Source organism: Asterias amurensis, chromosome 11, assembly GCF_032118995.1.
Source record: "Asterias amurensis chromosome 11, ASM3211899v1".
Classification (NCBI taxonomy): Eukaryota; Metazoa; Echinodermata; class Asteroidea; order Forcipulatida; family Asteriidae; genus Asterias; species Asterias amurensis.
Window position 1 is genome coordinate 3,866,813 of NC_092658.1, and position 18,152 is coordinate 3,884,964.

The 18,152-nt window shown below is 38.8% G+C and overlaps 2 protein-coding genes across 3 annotated transcripts in view; both read left to right on the forward strand.

Moving 5' to 3' along the window:
• The first annotated feature begins 1,658 nt into the window (after positions 1-1,658).
• Positions 1,659-8,113, forward strand: LOC139943752 (uncharacterized). Of its 2 annotated transcripts, none has more exons than XM_071940528.1 (6): positions 1,659-1,813; positions 2,428-2,493; positions 3,502-3,681; positions 4,070-4,285; positions 5,076-5,240; positions 5,726-8,113. In XM_071940528.1, the coding sequence occupies exons 1-6, from the start codon at positions 1,801-1,803 to the stop codon at positions 7,456-7,458; spliced, it is 2,373 nt and encodes a 790-aa protein (XP_071796629.1). In that variant the 5' UTR covers positions 1,659-1,800; the 3' UTR covers positions 7,459-8,113. The 2 variants fall into 2 exon arrangements, with proteins under 2 accessions (XP_071796629.1, XP_071796630.1); XM_071940529.1 differs by having other exon boundaries at positions 5,729-8,113.
• Positions 8,114-9,453: 1,340 nt separating this feature from the next.
• The window catches only part of LOC139943753 (N-alpha-acetyltransferase 60-like), a 39,611-nt gene continuing 30,912 nt past the window's right edge, over positions 9,454-18,152 (forward strand). The window contains exons 1-3 of the mRNA XM_071940530.1: positions 9,454-9,586; positions 11,627-11,879; positions 17,791-17,920. Of these exons, the coding sequence (XP_071796631.1) occupies positions 11,692-11,879; positions 17,791-17,920 (318 nt within the window). The 5' untranslated portion in view covers positions 9,454-9,586; positions 11,627-11,691. The remainder of the gene's footprint in view (positions 9,587-11,626; positions 11,880-17,790; positions 17,921-18,152) is intronic.

The window sequence follows — 18,152 nt, forward strand, 5'->3', positions numbered from 1 at the left end:
ATCATTGTATTCTACTTTTAAAACATCTTTCCAACCATATGCATTTTATAACAAACGGTTACAAACGCTTTTTATAGACCAACTCGTCCGATCCACCAAGGCAATGTTTTCCTTTAATAACAACTTTATGCGGGCCCAGATGAGAACAATAAAATGTACCCAAGGCATTATCCAATTCCGCTAGTTTAGTTGGTATGAGGCCGAATGTAACCAAAATCATGGATGCGTTTACACACCGAGATCTTGATTAATAATGTTCTGGTTGTGAGGCCTAAAAAAACAAAATTTTAAAGCTCCTGTGTTAGAATTGATCCGGATTTCGGATCTATTAAAGCATGACCCAAATATTGGTCAGCTGACCCGGAAACCGGGATTTACCCGGATTCATCATCGTCAATTTGACCCATTTCCTAACTGTTAAGTAATTGTATCTGCAATATCTGCTTTGCCCTGTACTGTGACACACTAAAAGGGTGTTTGGGAAAACTCACATAAGATTATTTAAGGCAGCATATTATACTTTCCGGCTGAAAGGGGGTGCCAAAATTTAAAAACAAATTGACAGATTTTTCACTGTGCAAGTTAAGGTTTTTTTTTTTTTACTTTAAAGGGTCTATGTTACTTTTGTAGCACAAAAACACAATGTCCACAGAATTACACTAAACTTACACAGTTTGAACATAACGATAGTAGAAAGCTTCCCTGAAAATATTACGTGCTGAGGTGCTGTAGTTTTTGGGAAATGAGTAAAACAATGTCATGAAAATAATTTGCGTCTCATGAGACGAAAATTATTTCAATCATAAATTTACTTTTACAAACGTATTTTCATTACATTGTTTTACTCATTTCTCAAAAACTACAGCACCTCAGTGAGTAATATTTGAAGGGAAGCTTTCAACTATCATTATCTTCAAACCCTGTAAGTTTAATGTAAGTGGCCACTTGTTGTCCGCCAGCATAATGAGATAAAGAAAAATAAAAGTAGAAATGCATTTTCACAAAACGTTTAACTGCTTTTTAGGTAGCAAAAAAGTAGAAAGGTAGAAAAATTCATATATAACAAGCTCATAGAATCTGCTTTTCTGCTATTCTGAAACCAGAAAAGCAGCTGGCCACTTTTCGTCCTCCATACCCGCGATTGTTTTGACAATTAATTGCGCATCCTCTTTGTGTTCCCCGCGCTCAGGAAACATACTAATTTGCTCTCTTCCAGCCTCGGTTTGGTAACATTGATATCAATGGGAGAAATTCAAGTAGGCTGCACCATGATAAAGGTCTATAAGCAAGACGGCCGTAATCATTGATCTCCATTATACTCAGTAAAATGGAGATCAATGGCCGTAATGCATCGAACGATGTGGGTGTGCAGCTGACCCTAGACCTTTTCGCAAATACTGGGGCGCGCGCGTAAAGCTTGGAATTAGGTGCATTGTGGTCTAGCTGATATCCAAATTTTATTCATATCTATCCCACAATGCACCTCATTCAACAGTCTGCGCTTGCGCATTGGTATTTGCGATAAGGTCTCTGCTGACCTAGGCGAAATTTATACGCGCCGAATGAACCGCGTCCGAATTTGTCTCCTTGTCTCCTTACGTATATTTTGTTTACTCTGACTGCTTGGAATTTCGCACAAAGCGTGATGACTTGAATGTTCCATACGCGCACGTATCATTGAAAAGTCATGACACTTCGTTTTGTAATAACGTCTGACAAGATGTTTCGCCGGAACACTTGTTGATTTGGAGTAAATATTCCTGGTATACGGTGGTAACGAAACAGAGCATAGAATGTGCCATGGATTATACTGGTATGTATGGCGCAATCTATTTAGTGTTTTTGTTTTTACTATCACACACTTTAATTAAAAAATCTTATATTTTAGCTGAAACGTTCCTCCATGCATGCCATGTCATTAGCCCTGGCGGCCTTACACTTTCGTATTGTACTACCGTGTACAGAGGAAGAGTCCTATATAGGGCTAGCCATGTCATTAGCCTACCGTCAACTGAAGGCCGAATTTCAGCACCATTTTTTAACAGCAGCAACGAATCCGACCCCCCCTGAAATAAACATGATTGAGATTTAACATTTAAATGTAAACAATTGTGAAGCTTAAACATAATATTATTAAAGAAAAACAATCAAATTGCATGTGATTAGGAGAACACTTTTGTAACATTCAAATTAAGTGTTATGCCATAAATTATAATTTTGATCTAGTATCTGTGCATCTATTAATGATACACACATTTTTGTTGCTGCCATTTTATGAAACTTCAAGACTTTATCATATCATCCTCGTAAGCATATCGACCGTCTTTTTCACTTAAATGAGCAAGGTCAAGTGCTCGAACAATCTACATCAATTAACAATGATATCGATTATTGATCCATTCATCATGTTTATATTGATTAATACAGGCTTGGTCTCTGTAAGGCAGACTTCGCATGTTGACGTATTCGCCCCTGATTGGATCTGTACACCAAGTATGTTGAATCATGGAGGAATTATTCCTCCATGGTTGAATTAATCAATAAACCAATAAACAATCAGTATAGTAATAGTATATTGGTTAAAGGCACGGGGTCTATTGTAGTGTTGGTAATTCCTCAAAACAATTGTTAGCATACAAACTTCGTTGGTAATGAGCAATGGAGAGCTGTTAATAGTATAAAATATTGTGTGAAAGGGCTCCCTCTTTGAGAAAAAAGGTAATTTCTCAGTAGAATATTTGAATTGATTTGGAGACTTCATGCGTGAGGTCTCAAAATCAAGCATCTAAAGCACACAACTCTGTGTGACAAAATGTACTATTTCTTATACTATTATCTCGCAACTTCGACAACCAATTGAGTTCAAATTTTTACAGGTCTGTTATTTTGTGCATGATACACCAATTGAGAAGACTGGTATTTGACAATATTACCAAAGGTGTCCAGTGTCTTTAAACATTGAACCCATTTGCTTTTGCAAAAAAACGGTCACAACCGGTCAAAACCGGTCACAACTAGTTACAACTCATAAGTTGACATGACCGACCGCAGCATCCAGGTTCATTTCACTGTGATAATTAACATTCCAATTCCTAAGGGGATTTGAACATAAACCCATATCTCTTTGAAAATTGAATTTGTATTACAGTATGTCTTTCCTTACAACATTTGCAAGGAAACTGTCAAAACTTAAAATTATGGGTACACATTTTGTGTTCTTGTCCATGTTATGAACAACAGTTTGGAAACCATTGATGTAGCACTTATCTGAATGATGTTGTGTTTTAATTAACCGGCGCTTTGGGATACCTTTTTTAAGCATAATTATTGACAACAAAAAGTGCTGGGGCGGAAACTGATTAATCTTTAGAATTTATATCGCAAAAAAAGCCTGTCGTGGTCGAAGGTTCTATCATCGTAAATCTGTGTTGTCCTTTTTTATGGTAAACTTTGAAATTGAAGTAGAAAGACAAAAAAAACACTTTTATTGTTTGGAATCAGGCCCGGTGTTACCCCCGAGTTCGACACGATCTTACGCCCGGTGTTTGACGCGATCAGCCCCGGTGGAGAGCGCCAACAACAACTCCGAAACCACCCAGCTAAATAGGGACGAAAACCTGCTCAAGAAAACTTCATTGAAGCTCAGATCCCGCGTCGTCAAGAAAACAGTGGATACCAACTGTAAGATTTGAATACAATGCTGGAACCGCATCTCACTTGCTAGCATTGGATTGATTCCATGCCATTTTTCCCCATTATTTTAAAGGTTTATAACAAAGTTTGAAGATGATGCAGGTATACCAAGAAAATGATGTCCCATAGCACATAATACAACAATGACAATTGTCTCCCATGCTAGATTTCACAAATAACTCAAATTCATCTTAATGTTTACAGTGATTTTATGACTTTGCTTACAATTAAATTCTAAATTTGCACTTAAGATCAATTTGAGCTTCCTTGTGAATTCGGCCCAAGCATCTTGTCTCCCGATTGAAGAGTTATTTGTAACAAAAGAGGGATTCAAAAACTTTAATTTTATAAATAAAAACAAAATCTGACGTTACAGCTACGCCAGTCTTCGTTCCTCCACATCAGCCAAAGTCAGAATGGAAGCCCGATGTTGTCCCATTTGAAGAAATACCAGACCTGAGGCTTCTTGATATTCATGGCAATGGGGAGGATTTCTCGAGGGACGATCGAGTGGAAGACGGAGACACTTCAGAGGTCTTCCAGCCAGCGTGGTTGAGGCAGAGAGAGACTCCCGTCAAGGACGAGGGGGAAGGTTGGTGTTCTTAAAAAGCATTGAGAATGGTTCACTTTTACTCTCCGGGACCGTAGTACTAGTGCAGGGCCCAATTTAATATATTTCAATTATTGCTTAACATTAATTTTGTCTGCTAAGCAGAAATGAGCAGGATACCAGTCACAATTTGTACTTGTGACCATGTAGTTTGGCTGGTAACTTTATTCTGGTAAGCAGGATTTTGTTTGCTTAACAATTTTTTTTTGTGTTCTTAAGCTTATCTATGAAATTGGGCCCTTGTCGTTGGTGTACCATTAGGGACCCCCATAGCTCTGCAGCTAAGGGTCGCAACAGTTCTCTGACCTTTGTCGTGGCATTTTGTGTTACACAGGGGCAGCAATGTTTTAAAATTGTCCTGATTTTTCTTGCTGAAACTTTCTACAAGCGACTTTTATCCGTCTTTCTTGACAATTGTGTCTCTATAAATCATTATCACGTTGACAAGAGCCAAAACGACGATCCAGGCTTGGAATCTAACCTTTGAAAGGGCAAGGCCATTTTCATTTTGCAAAAGGGGCACTTCCTTTGTAAAATCTTAACGTCAATGGGAAACTGTTGATGGGGCAACAATGCCAAGACAAGGGGCAACGGAGGCCATGACATACGTGGCCTGAGTAAAATGTTACTCATTAGGCCCGAATTACCCTTTACCTTTAAGTTATCTTTGTTGCATAAAATTACCATTAAAAGGCTACAGAATATCCGAAACTAAAGAAATCACAAAAGATGAAGAAAACTTATTGAATCTTCTTTCCCGCTCCTTTTGAAGCTGACGTAGACTCAGTAGATGACAAGATACCAGAAGTAAAGAAGAAGAAGAAATCCAAGGCTTGTAAGGCGTGGAGAATGAAAGTCCACAGTCTTAAAGACACAGACGAGGAGGAGGATAAAGTACACTTTGCTCCGACTTGGATGAAAAAGATGCTGTCAAATTGTAAGGGGAAAATATGTAAATGAAGACTTCAAACAAACGTAATGGGGCAGGGGTATTTTACATAAAGATCAGGCAAACCTAGGCATTTCCTGTGTTTAAAAGGTTAATGCGTAACAAAACATAACTGTAATACCTATAAATATGAGGAGGTTGATGAGGCTACTTACATACATGTCTAAAACTGACTTTGAAAAGCAATTTTGACAAGTATACAAAACTTGACATGATGAAGGTAGACAGTGTGGAAAATATGATTGCCCTGATTTTTTTTTACAGAACAGCGTACAACCCGTGCCTATTAAAATGGCAACACATTCTACGCGTCACAAAATAATAATAGCACGTCAGTTATCTGTAATTGGCAATTGGCCATTAATTTGTGTTTTCTGTGGCAGAAATCTGAAAAATGAATTCATTGTTGTGCCAATTTTGCTAAAGTGTAAAATTTCAAAATGTACTACATTCTTTTTAACTCTCTTTAAAAGCAGCCGATGATGGCGTCATCGCGACAAACACGATGACGCACTGCAAGGACGGACACGAGTTCAACATTCAGCACAACGACGGAGTTGGAACCAAACTCAAGACTTCTGTGGTATCGGAACGTTCTACCGAAGAACCATTTGATAACTTCGGCTCAAAAGAAGAAGACACTATTGGACCAGTGAAGGAGACTGGTGCCCAATCCTCATCATCTGCAAGAAGTGTACAGAACATCGCCCTCATCGGCCAAAGCGAAGGCGAGATGGACTCTTTGTTCCAAGTCGAGCACACAGTGAGCAGCGTTGAAGACACGTGCTCCTGGTCGAAGGTTTATCATCCGGAGCTTGGGCGGCAGATCAAGGAGTTCATCTTCCAGGTGTTGCTGGGAGCAGTGGTTTCTTTTTTGGTTGAAGAAGTTACCAGGAACAGTCTAAAAGAAACTGCAGAACGGGAAGAAAGGAAAGAGGGGGAAGCAACCGAGGGGCAGGATGGACGCAACGAACGACAAATCGACACACACGACGTCCTTGTGCAAGACAGTGTTTCTAATGGAGATGGTGTAGTTTATAACACAGCAAAGGAAACAGTTTATCAGACACATGATGTAAACGGTGGAAAATCAGCAGCTTGCTGTAGAAAGTCTACTTCAGGGTTAGGATCAAACCAGCAAGGCCAGGTTCAGTTTATCATCAACACAAACGGCACGATGGCATCAACCAAACCCAAATCCGTTGAGTTGGTGGTAGACAATTCTCCTTTGAGTGATCAGGGTTCTGCACCTCGTCAAAACGTCCGCAGGGATGCTGGCTCACTGGACGACAGCCTTGAAGCAAAGTCAAGGGGTGATGAGGACTCTTCCTTTGAGAGCATCTTGGATGAGGAAACCCTGATAAACTACTGCCTTCAGGAGGATGCAAGAGAGAATGGATACGCTGCATCAGTGGCTATCATAGAAGATGCAGAAGGAGATGGACTTATTGCGGACGTCAGGTTGCTCTGGATGTTGGATGAGGATGAAGATGTTGGAGATGAGGTGGTGGATGGTGACGAGGATGATGGTGATGGTGGGGATGGAGGGGATGGTTATGTGGAGGAGAAGGAGGAGACAGAGGATGTTGCTGACGGTATTGATGATGATGATGGGCCTTGGGAGGATGAGCTCATGACAGACGTCCAACCACCGTGGGAGTCAATCGACCTCTTCAATGTCAGTATTAATGAGAACTCCAGAGATGAGGATCCTCTAGAAGGACCACACAGCTTCAATCAAACCATCTTAGAAGCTCCTGATTGTAAAATCAAGAGCACAGCTGATGCAACCGACATCACCACTGTTAGAATTCAGTACAAGAATCTCACTCACATCTTGACAAATCCAGGCCGCGATAGCCGGCGTCCGCAGATCGTTCTTGAGTTAGACGTCTTGACGACACCGGGTCATTTTGAGAAGAGGCGGCTGGAGTTTTACCGTTTTGCAGAGACATTTGACAGGAAACTCCGATTTCGTAAACCGTTCAGAAGTCGTACAAAGAAGTATCGCCGTAAAGTATGCGAAACGCTCTCGAGTGTTCACAGTCTTGATGAGGATAATAATATTTGTGACCTGGTTTTTGGGGACGGACCAAACATCAATCATCTTGTTGCTAAGGGCAAGAATAGAAAAATAGCCCACAAAAACTTACTGAGAAAATCGAAGCTACCGAAATGGAAGAGGGTGAAAAGGTGGTTTCGGTAGGCTAAGATGCAGACTGAAACCCCAAAGATCCTCGTCACAAAAATAATAATAGTATAATAGTGTTTGCAAAAACTCTTCAGGCTCTAAGAAATACGTGGCTTGGTACTCTTTTTGTGCCGTTTCAAAAAAAAAATCCTGGTTTTCCTTTGGGGGGAAATGAAACCTCCAGGATCTTTGCAAAACATAGGTTTTCAGGCTCTGAAAGCGTGGTAGTTTCGGTGCGCCGTTTCGAGCGGAAACCCTTAAATTCTCTTCTCATTGACAACCGGTGTCCCAGGAAAATCTGTCCGCTGGAGATTTCGCCCCCCCCCCCCTTAGAAAATTAGCCTTTTTGAGGTATGTACACTCTCTGTTTGATTTGGTGTATACAGACAATTAACCCAAACTATGGCTTACTGAATGATTGTTTCTAAAGAGGGCGCTATTAGATGAAGTTTGTACGCAGTTCATAATTATGGCTGGACTGGACACATTCTCCGGGGGGACAGAATTTCCATTCTAAATTCTTCCATGTTCAAAGCCTTGTTTAAAGGCAGTGGACACTATTGGTAATTGTCAAAGACTAGCCTTCACAGTTGGTGTATCTCAACATATGCATAAAATAACAAACCTGTGAAAATTTGAGCTCAATTGGTCGTCGAACTTGCGAGATAATAATGAAAGAAAAAATACCCTTGTCACACGAAGTTGTGTGCGTTTAGATGGTTGATTTTGAGACCTCAAGTTCTAAACTTGGAGGTCTCGAAATCAAATTCGTGGAAAATTACTTCTCTCTCGAAAACTATGGCACTTCAGAGGGAGCCATTTCTCACAATGTTTTATACCATCAACCTCTCCCCGTTACTCGCCACCAAGAAAGGTTTTATGCTAATACTTATTTTGAGTGATTACCAATAGTGTCCACTGCCTTTAAAGCTAGGTTCCTTTTTTTCAAAACCTTGGTCACAAAGGGTATTTTTGTATTCCTCCTTGCCATATTTACAGCTAAGGTGTGACATTGAATAATAAGCTAATAATTCTTTAAAAAAACTGTTAGATACAAAATAATTTATGTTGTAGAATATTCTTTCAAACTTTCAACTTCAAATAATTTTGGGTTGAACAAAGAAGCGACCTATAGATTTTTTTTAAAATAAAATTAAAATAAATAATAAGTAAATAAATCAACAAATAATATTATATGAATAAATATAAAATTACCGTAGTTTCTCTTGTTGTTTGTAATACTTCCTAAAATATTTGTATTGTTTTGTTTGCAAAAGGCATAAACAATGTGCACTCAAAAGGTAGTCTGAAGGAATTACAATTTGAGAAGAACGCTTTGTTGCAATTTTTTTGTTCAGGGGTGTAGGGGGGGGGGGCAAGGTTAATGACAAGTGGGCGAACGTAGTTTCTTTGTTGTTGCAGAATGTTGAATCTTCTTTTGTCTTTGGGGACATGCATTCAAAAATAGGGGGGCCAGTTGCTCGTGTGATGGTGAGGAGATCAGAGACCGAGAGTGTTTCCACAAACCCTTGCCATCCGGATAACTCAGATCCTCCATGGTCAGATGATGGCTCAGTGAATGTTGGTTTGAATGTCTCATAAAAAAAATACATATTGAACAAAATTGTTTTAGAGGCATGACCTACTAATCTTTGAAAGGGAAAATGACTGTAGGGATTAAAGTTTATGCGTTTATTATGCGTTTATTAGGCCGTATCCGAATTGGCGGCTACAGCTACGGCTACGGCTGTTGCTAAGGATGTTGCTAAGGACACCATAATATACTTCGACGCACAATGAAGTGGAAATCTAGCCGTAGTCGTAGCTGTATCCGCTAGTTCGGTGACGGCCTTGGTTGAGATGGTGTTTCATAACTTCCCCAAGGCCAGGATAAGTTGAGTCAAGGGAGGGCGCCATCTCAATCGTACGATCGTCGGACTTTGAAATCTGGTTCCTGTAGTGCAGTCTATAGTTATTTCATAATAACATCCAATGGGTATCAGACTGACCATTAACCTTTGCGTATCTATCTCTGTTTATCTTTTTGTGCAGCCTTTTTTTTTTGCAGTGATGTTTTTTGTCGGCGATTCTTCGAGAAAGAACCGGATTTTTCTTCGGGATATTTTGAAGTAAATTGTGAATGGTATGTACAAATTTAGTTACAAATGCTTCCATGGTAGATTGATCGGATTAATCCTGCGTTTCAGTCTGTATCGGTCACACACTCACCACATAGGAAAGACGAAGTAAAATAAGTAGAGAAATAAAAATACAAACCTTTTTGCCCTATTTTTGGATTATGCTCGATCAGCCGGTTCGGATCGGATGATAAAAAAAAATAAAAAAAAATAAATTATACTTGTTTTGTTATATTGCTTATGACAAGCTGGTACTCCTAGAACTATTTCGGTTTCGTCCGGCTATCGTCTCCCGACGGGAGACGATAGCCGGACGAAACCGAAATAGTTCTAGGAGTAATAAGCTGGTAGATATTTACCATAATGTTAGAGAATAGATCTGCAATATTTTGCATGTTTTGGGGTTGGTGGAATGGTGGGTCAGGTGTGCTGGTGGCCCAACCACTAATAACCAGGGGCAGTGCTGGGGGGAGGGGGGGGGGGGGCTAAATAAATTGGTGTTTGACAAGACAAGACAAGTCACTACGTACCCTTAGCCCTACTTGTGTGGCCAAGGATAGCTGAATCCTTAGCCACACGTCCACATCATTTCCTCATGCAGCTAAGGAATAAAAAAATTCTGGCGCGCTATCTACGAGCCACCCGGCATTATAAACCGGCTGAATGTGTTCACATAACTCTTAGCTTGCTTTGTGTGTATTGAAAAGTGAAACAAATAACATTTTAAAAAGAAATTTTTAACGATAACTTTGCTACCTTTCGCCGACTCTAATTTCATCGAATCGTGCACGGCGCAGCCATCTTGGAATATGCGAATCAGCATGGTGTCATCGGCCTGCCGAGCTGTGGGCCCTTGAGGGCGCGAATACAAATCAACGGCTGTTTTATGTGAATTAAAGGAACACGTTGCCTTGGATCGGACGAGTTGGTCTATAAAAAGCGTTTGTAACCATTTTTTATAAAATGCATATATTGTTGGAAAGATGTTTTAAAAGTAGAATACAATGATCCACACAAACATGCCTCGAAATTGCATGGTTTTCCTTTTACTGTGCTAACTAACTCGGTAGGCCATTTATGGGAGTCAAAAATTTGACTCCCATAAATGGCGACCGTGTTAGTCGACGAGGTAAGCGAAAAACCGTGCAATTTCGAGGCATGTTTGTGTGGATAATTGTATTCTACTTTTACAACATCTTTCTACCCATATGCATGTTATAACAAACGGTTACAACGCTTTTCAAGGACCAACTCGACCGATCCAAGGCAACGTGTTCCTTTAAGCTTGGGTATTTTTCGTGAACTACAATGTACGTAGCACGTGCGCACAAAAAGTACACAAGCTTAATTCACATAAAACAGCCGTTGATTTGTATTTGAAACCCCCAGCTAATCGCTGATTTCACAACATTGACTATAAACAATAATGTCATCCAGTTACTGAACCATAACTATAAAAATTTGTATTCATAATCATAGACGTTAACCAATGTTTGTATGAGGAAATTAGCTGTTGCCAGCTTGGTGTTTATATCCCTTTGTTTGAGTTTGCCAAGTTCCCTTGATGGGAAGATTATTCAAACAAACATACAATACCGTAGGCCCTATTGTATGTGGTAAGCACTCACGCTTGCATACAATGACACAGTGATTTGGTTCACTAATAATGCATCATTGGTATCATTACCAGAATTACATTTATTAACAAAAAAAAGTATGTATTTTAATAACAACTAAAAATATAATGTATATTTGGTTTGCGGTAACACCATGTATGTATCTACTTGCCAGGCAGAGTTTGTTTTAAGAGAACTGTCTTGCTTTATTCAGAAACTTTTCAGAACTGAGAAGTGTCAGAACTGAGAATAAAGCAAGACAGTTCTCTAAGAACAAACTGACTCTACCTGGCAAGTAGAGTACACACATGGTGTTACCGCAAGCCAAATATACATTGATACCTCACTATGCAATGCCTCAAATCTTATACAAATATAATCTTCTTACATTTGAAACAATTAAACTCTTTGTATCTATTGACATTGTAGCCCTATTCCTGGTCGTGAGTAGCGGGCAACTAAATGACGTAGTGTAACTGCACCCCACTGCATGCATGACTTCATGTGCTGGTACAGAACACGCCCCTAGTGGGGTTCCAGAGGGCACCAATAGTGGAGGCGGGGGAGGAGGGGGGCGTGGCAATGGAGGAGGAGGAAAGACTCAACTTCTTAAGCTGAGGTTCTTATGTCCGGATGATGTGGGGGAGGTCAAGAAATTGTGCGGGGAATGGTTTCCTGTCGAGTAAGTATTATATTAGATTGTTTCAATGTTTAAAAGTGATTTCTTTTACGTTTTTTCGTTTTGAGTTCTCATTTTGCTCTGTGGAAATCTAAACTACACATTGCTTCGCAGGCGTGTCACTTGTATAGAAATTTGATTCCTTACAGGTTTCAATTTAAGAAATTTGACTCCGTAAAGGTGTCAATTTCACAGTTTCTGAATGCCTTAGGGGAAAATGCTGTCTATTGGTAATGAAGCAATGTCCGGGTGGAGAGGAGATTTATAGACAAATGTGATGAAAGCCCCAGTCCCACCAAGTGTGTGACAAAGCATGCCATACATGTAAGAACACAAACTTGCAATCAGCAAAGCAGCATTGACCTGAAAACTTTTGGGCCACCATCGACCCAATGAAAATTTCAGTCTATCAGTGACGAAAGAAACCAGTGATCCAGCTTCCAGCTTTCTCCAGAAGACGAACAGAGCCCACTGATCGAAACGTCGAGTTGAAACCAACGGTTCTTTCTCCAGAAGACGATCAGAGCATACTGATCGAAACGTCGAGTTGAAACCAACGGTTCAACCACCCCAACTCATTAGAGATAGTCATTACATGGTATTACCGCAAACCTTTCTATAAACCAGTGATGGCCGGCCAAATGAACCCGGATGCAAAAGTATGTGCAGGCTGACATGCAACGTCTTAAAAACTGGGATGAGATTCTTCAGACTTTTATCTAAATGCAGCCCTTATGTTGGCCTGGTGAAGAAAATTAGACAATATATTTTTCCACAAAAAAATAAATCCTGCTCTTTGGTGTACTTCTCTAGTGCTGTGGATACTGTTTCCAAAAGCTCCTGGAATCTATAACCCCAGGGGTTACCAAACGGTAGAAATGCCATCATTTCAACATGCCTTTGAATTTGTATCCAAATTTCAAATTGTTTTATTAGTAATGACCCTTGCCCCTGTAAAAACAGACTGACCTTAAAGTTAGGGTCATATCATAGAGTTATATAAGAACTAGAGGGCGCACTGGTGATGCTGTTTGCACAAACGCGACGGGACCGCAGGATGACAAGCGCGCCATTATGTACGCGCGTTGAATATGAAATACACGTTTGAGGTTTTTTTATTGAACGCTCACACGATGCTGTTTGTTCAACTTACAAAATGGCCGCACAAACACACGCTGTGAGATGGCGGTTTTGTCAACTTAGAAAATGGCCGCCTGTGCGCATGCCGGGGCGTGTATATTATATAGGCCAGTGCGCCCTCTAGTTCTTATATATAACTCTATGGGTCATATACTATAGTAAGCAAAAGAATTAATGGTCATCAAAACTCACTTGATAAGCAGCACTAGTTTGAGAAAGGATTCCCTCCAAGGAATATGATGTTGATAAATTTTCACCCAACAACTAAGAAATGATTCTTAAAGATTTCTGAGGGTGGGTGTCTGATTGCAAATCTTTGCGGCCCAAGATGTGGTTGGTACCCTTCGTCAAACTTGCTAAAAAAAACTGTGGATTGATCTGACATTCATGTGAAAATACTGGGATGACAGTTTTTTTGCTGTTTCTTATCTGAAACTTTTACATGCGACTTTTATTGGACTTATATTGTATCTTTCCTTATAATTTGCCTGTAAAACATCAATACGTAAACAAAAAAACCAATCTATGACCATACTTGTAATGGGGTTCACTATTTTATTGAAGAAGTTTATAAATATTTTATTTTTATGACTGATTGCAATGAATTGTTAGTTTTGACTAATATGACAAAGTTTGGTGACCCACCTGAATGTTCTGTCGCCCCACTTTTTGGTTGTGACCCATGGTTTGCAATAGACTGTGCAAGTCTCGTGAATACTTGAACTTTGGGTTGACCAAGTTGGTACCATCCAGATTGAGTTTTAGGTGTTCGATTCTGTTTTTCATACAATTAACATTTGTTGTACATTGTAGCTTTAAAGGCAGTGGACACTATTGGTAATTACTCAAAATAATTATTTACTAGCATAAAACTTTACTTGGTAATGAGTAATGGGGAGCTGTTGATAGTGTACAACATTGTGAGAAACGGCTCGCTCTGAAGAAACATCGTTTTTGAGAAAGACGTAGTTTTCAACAAATTTGATTTCGAGCCCTCAGATTTAGAATTTGAGGTATCAAAATCAAGCATCTGAAAGCACACAACTTCATGTGACAAGGATGTTTTTTCTTTCATTATTATCTCGCAACTTCAACGACCAATTGAGCTCAAACTTTTACAGATTTGTTATTTTAATGCGTATGTTGAGATACACAAAGTGAGAAGACTAGTCTTCGACATTTGCCAATAGTGTCCAGTGCCTTTAATAGTTATATTGATGGGAAAAACAAGAAAGATAGGGGTAGCACTTCAAGACTATTAAAAACGCAAAAACTGGATGAGCTTTTGTAGCAACAACTATTTCCTATGCCATGCATGCAGTGAAGAGGACAAGCCCAGGGTCCTGCCCGGGATTTATTTAGTGGTGTAAAAATGGTTCCCTGGAAACAATTGCGAGATATATCATGTGGTAGATCATGTAAATAGACTCAAATCATAGAAGCGCTCAAAATTAATGGTTTGGGATACTTTTTCTATTGGTACATGTATAAATACCCATTTTTACATTTCGTTGGAAACCTTTTAAAGGATATTGCATGTGTAATTGAAAAATATTAACAAAGTGTGTGGAGGTCGGAAGACGGGGAAATTCGTTTTGGGGAAATTGGTTGGGGAATCCTGAGTGCCGGACAGGTTTTCCGGCACTGATCACTGTGGGCAGAACGCTGCAAGCCAAGTAGATTTAATACAATGAATTGTTTGGAAAGAGAAATTTAGCGATGAAATGTGAAAGTGAAATAAGTTTAACAAATAAACAAAGAAAACCTGAATATAAGACTTAATCTTGGTTTCCAATAAATGTCATTTTTTTTTAAAGGCAGAGGACACTATTGGTAATTACTCAAAATAATTATTAGCATACAACCTTATTTGGTGTAACAAGTAATGGGGAGAGGTTGATGGTATAAAACATTGTGAGAAACGGCTCCCTCTGAAGTCTTTAAAGACTATTGCCCAACTGAAATTCATGTAATATTTAAAACTTACATTGTAACGAGTAATGGTCGCACAAACTCATGGTGATTACCAAATGAGGTTTCTAAACATTTAAAGCATCCTTGTCCCAAATTTTATTTTTGTTTTGCCAGTGTTATTTTAAATAAACTATTTGTATAAACATTGAAATTGTGGTACAGTTTTCTATATATGTGTACTATTAGTATTTTTTTTTTTTTTTTTTTAGCAAGATTTGTGAATGAACATTTTAGATACATGTAGAAAAAATATTTGATTTCCAGAAAATATGGTATTCGTTCGCGTTGGTCACTCATTTTTGAATCGAGACATCCACAGTCCTTGATGCCCAGGTTATTTACTGCGTGATTATGAGCAGACATCCTTGTAAGCAGAAAAACCTGCTTACAATTTTTTTTCTAAGCAAAAATAAGCAGGATACCAGTCACAGATTGTACCCATGTGATATGGTATTTTTTAGCTGGTAACCTTATTTTTAAAATTTTTTTTAACCTCTCAATTAAGAAGAACTGTGTTTACTGCAATCTCACGTTTCATTGCATCAAAAACATTCTTGTACCACCTTTGACCTTGGTCAGATATGGTACTATTTTGGTGCTCTTTAGCTCAGATTTGTTTACTCTTTCGCCGGCCTGGTAAAGGAGGGGGGGGGATTAATGATCGACACTGTAATGCAGGCTCACTTGTCAGGCTTTGATATGAATAAGATCTTCTTGGAAAATACTGAGAGAGCTGCTTTTGTGAGATCTGGACATTGTTTTGAAGTTTTCAATTTTCTGTTCATGCCATCACATCTTTTAATAACTTAAACCCGTAGCGACAACGGTCCAGCGTTGAGGATGCAAGACTTCAATCGAATCACAATGTCTTTCTACCTCCTCGGGCAATTCAATATTAGCGCACCGTGAGATTTTCCAGATTATTTCAGAGCTGTTTAGTGAGCTTTGTCATAACACAAGGTCCTCCCCCCACAAAGGAAAGTAATACAACCTAAGGTTGTATTATTTTTCTTTGTGGGGGAGGGGAAGGGGATCATGCTGTTATTTATTTATTGTTTTCCAGCAATAAGTTTTGTTTGTCATTGCTGATTGAAGTTAAACAGGGCAGCTCAGTTGCTGTTGTAATTTGTTATTAAAATGTAAAATGATGATACAGATGAGAAGATCCTAAGAATGTTAAAGGGCACTGGACACTATTGGTAATTACTCAAAATAATTGTTAGCATAAAACCTTACTTTGTAACAAGCAATGTAGAGCTTTTGAAATGCAGTCAACTTTTCAGCTTAGCTACACCAAAATTTAACTAAGAACTTATTGCAGGATCTACAAATCCGCTTGTTTTTTTTTCCACATGTTTTCCAATAGATAGAGTCCTAATAAAAAGTTGGGCAATAATAACAAGTCCCTAACCTCACATTGAAACAGTGTCAACCGTAATTGTGTAGTATACTTGTTTGCTGAAAAATCAGAGAGAAATTTGAAACAAAGCTTCATTTGATATCAACAATAGAATCGCATTCCACAATTGTTGTTAGTCAAATTCAACACCGACACGAAAATCTAGGAATGAACTTACATGTAAGGCAGTGGACATTACTGGTAATTACTCAAAATAATTTTTGCCATAAAACCATACTTGGTAACGAGTAATGGGGAAAGGTTGGTAGTATGAAACATTGTGAGAAACGGCTCCCTCTGAAGTATCGTAGTTTTCGAGAAAGAAGTAATTTTCCAAGAACTTGATTTCAAGACCTCAGAATTAGATTTTGATGGCCCGAAATCAAGCATCTGAAAGTACACAAATTCGTGTGACAAGGTGTTTTTCTTTCATTATTATCTCGCAACTTTGACGACCACTTGAGCTCAAATGTTCACAGGTTTGTTATTATATGCATATATGTTGAGATACATCAAGTGAGAAGACTGGTCTTTGACATTTACCAATAGTGTCCACTGCCTTTAAAAGAAATAACTAATGAGATTGAGGGTCCTGAGAATGTTTTGAAGCAAGGAGTGGGTGGATCGTAGCTTCAGGATTGTCTCTTAGAGATAATTGAGCAGAATCTCCTCAAACGTTCTAAAAATAGAGCACTATTTATACATGTGTTCAACATGATTCTGAAACTAAATGGTTTGTTTCTGTTCAGTTCAATTCAGTACATTTCAATTTAATGGAATATTTTGTATGTACCCTCTTATCAATAATGGTAGAAAAATGTGAGAATGTGAAATAAACACATGCAGGAATGCAGTGAATATAATGTATGTTAATTTTGGTTTTTACCCATACACCGATGCACTGTATATACTCAGTACTTTCTCGAGTCCTGTGAAAAAACATCACAGGCATATTACTCGGGTGGGATTCAAGCCCACGACCCTTGCAATTCTAGAGCTTGCCCGAGATTGCCCAGTAGCTAGAGGCAGTGAGAATCCCATGTTTTGACATTTGGCAGTGAGTACCGCGACGATATCTAAAAAACGTTACTTTTGCAAATTTAAACATCTATTACAATGTATGTAATAGAAAGAGGAGTATGGATGTTCTCAGATTGTGTAGTCCTATTACCTTTTCAATTCAATTTCAATTCAATTTCAATTCAAACTGCTTCGAAAATTTCTTGGCCAAGCAAGAAACAAGTGGCAGCAATAGTAACTGTATTGTAATCTGGCTGGAAATCTATTTTTGCTAAGAAATTTTGTCAATTTTCACATGATAGTTTCAATGTATACATTAATATGGTATTAAAAAAATCAAAAAGGGTATTTGTTGTAAAAACTATTATTTTTTCTTTCTAGATATCCAGATTCCTGGTATCGAGACATCACTAGCGACCAGAAATTCTATTCCCTCTCGGCAGAGTCAGCTGGGAAGATCGTTGGTCTGATCGTTGCTGAGGTCAAGACGAGGTCAAGATGCCACAGAGAGGTAGGTATAAACTTGCTGAGCATAATTGCTGAGGATCTAGAACCTGGGCAAATTTTCAGTCGTTGCTTTTGAGCAGAAAATACTTCTTGAAAAATCCCTGCTAAGCAATAATGAGCAGGATACCAGTCACAAATATTGTACATGTGAAATTGTATTTTTGGCTGGTTACCTCATTGTGTTAAGCATAATTTTGTTGTGCTTAGCTACTTTTTTCGCTTTAAATAAGCAGTCT

What these genes read in the sequence shown, in the direction of transcription:
- LOC139943752 (XM_071940528.1), top strand. An exon ending in GAAAACAGTGGATACCAACT is followed by an intron (nt 3,682 to 4,069) that starts GTAAGATTTGAA and finishes CTGACGTTACAG; the next exon opens with CTACGCCAGTCTTCGTTCCT. An exon ending in GAAAAAGATGCTGTCAAATT is followed by an intron (nt 5,241 to 5,725) that starts GTAAGGGGAAAA and finishes TCTCTTTAAAAG; the next exon opens with CAGCCGATGATGGCGTCATC.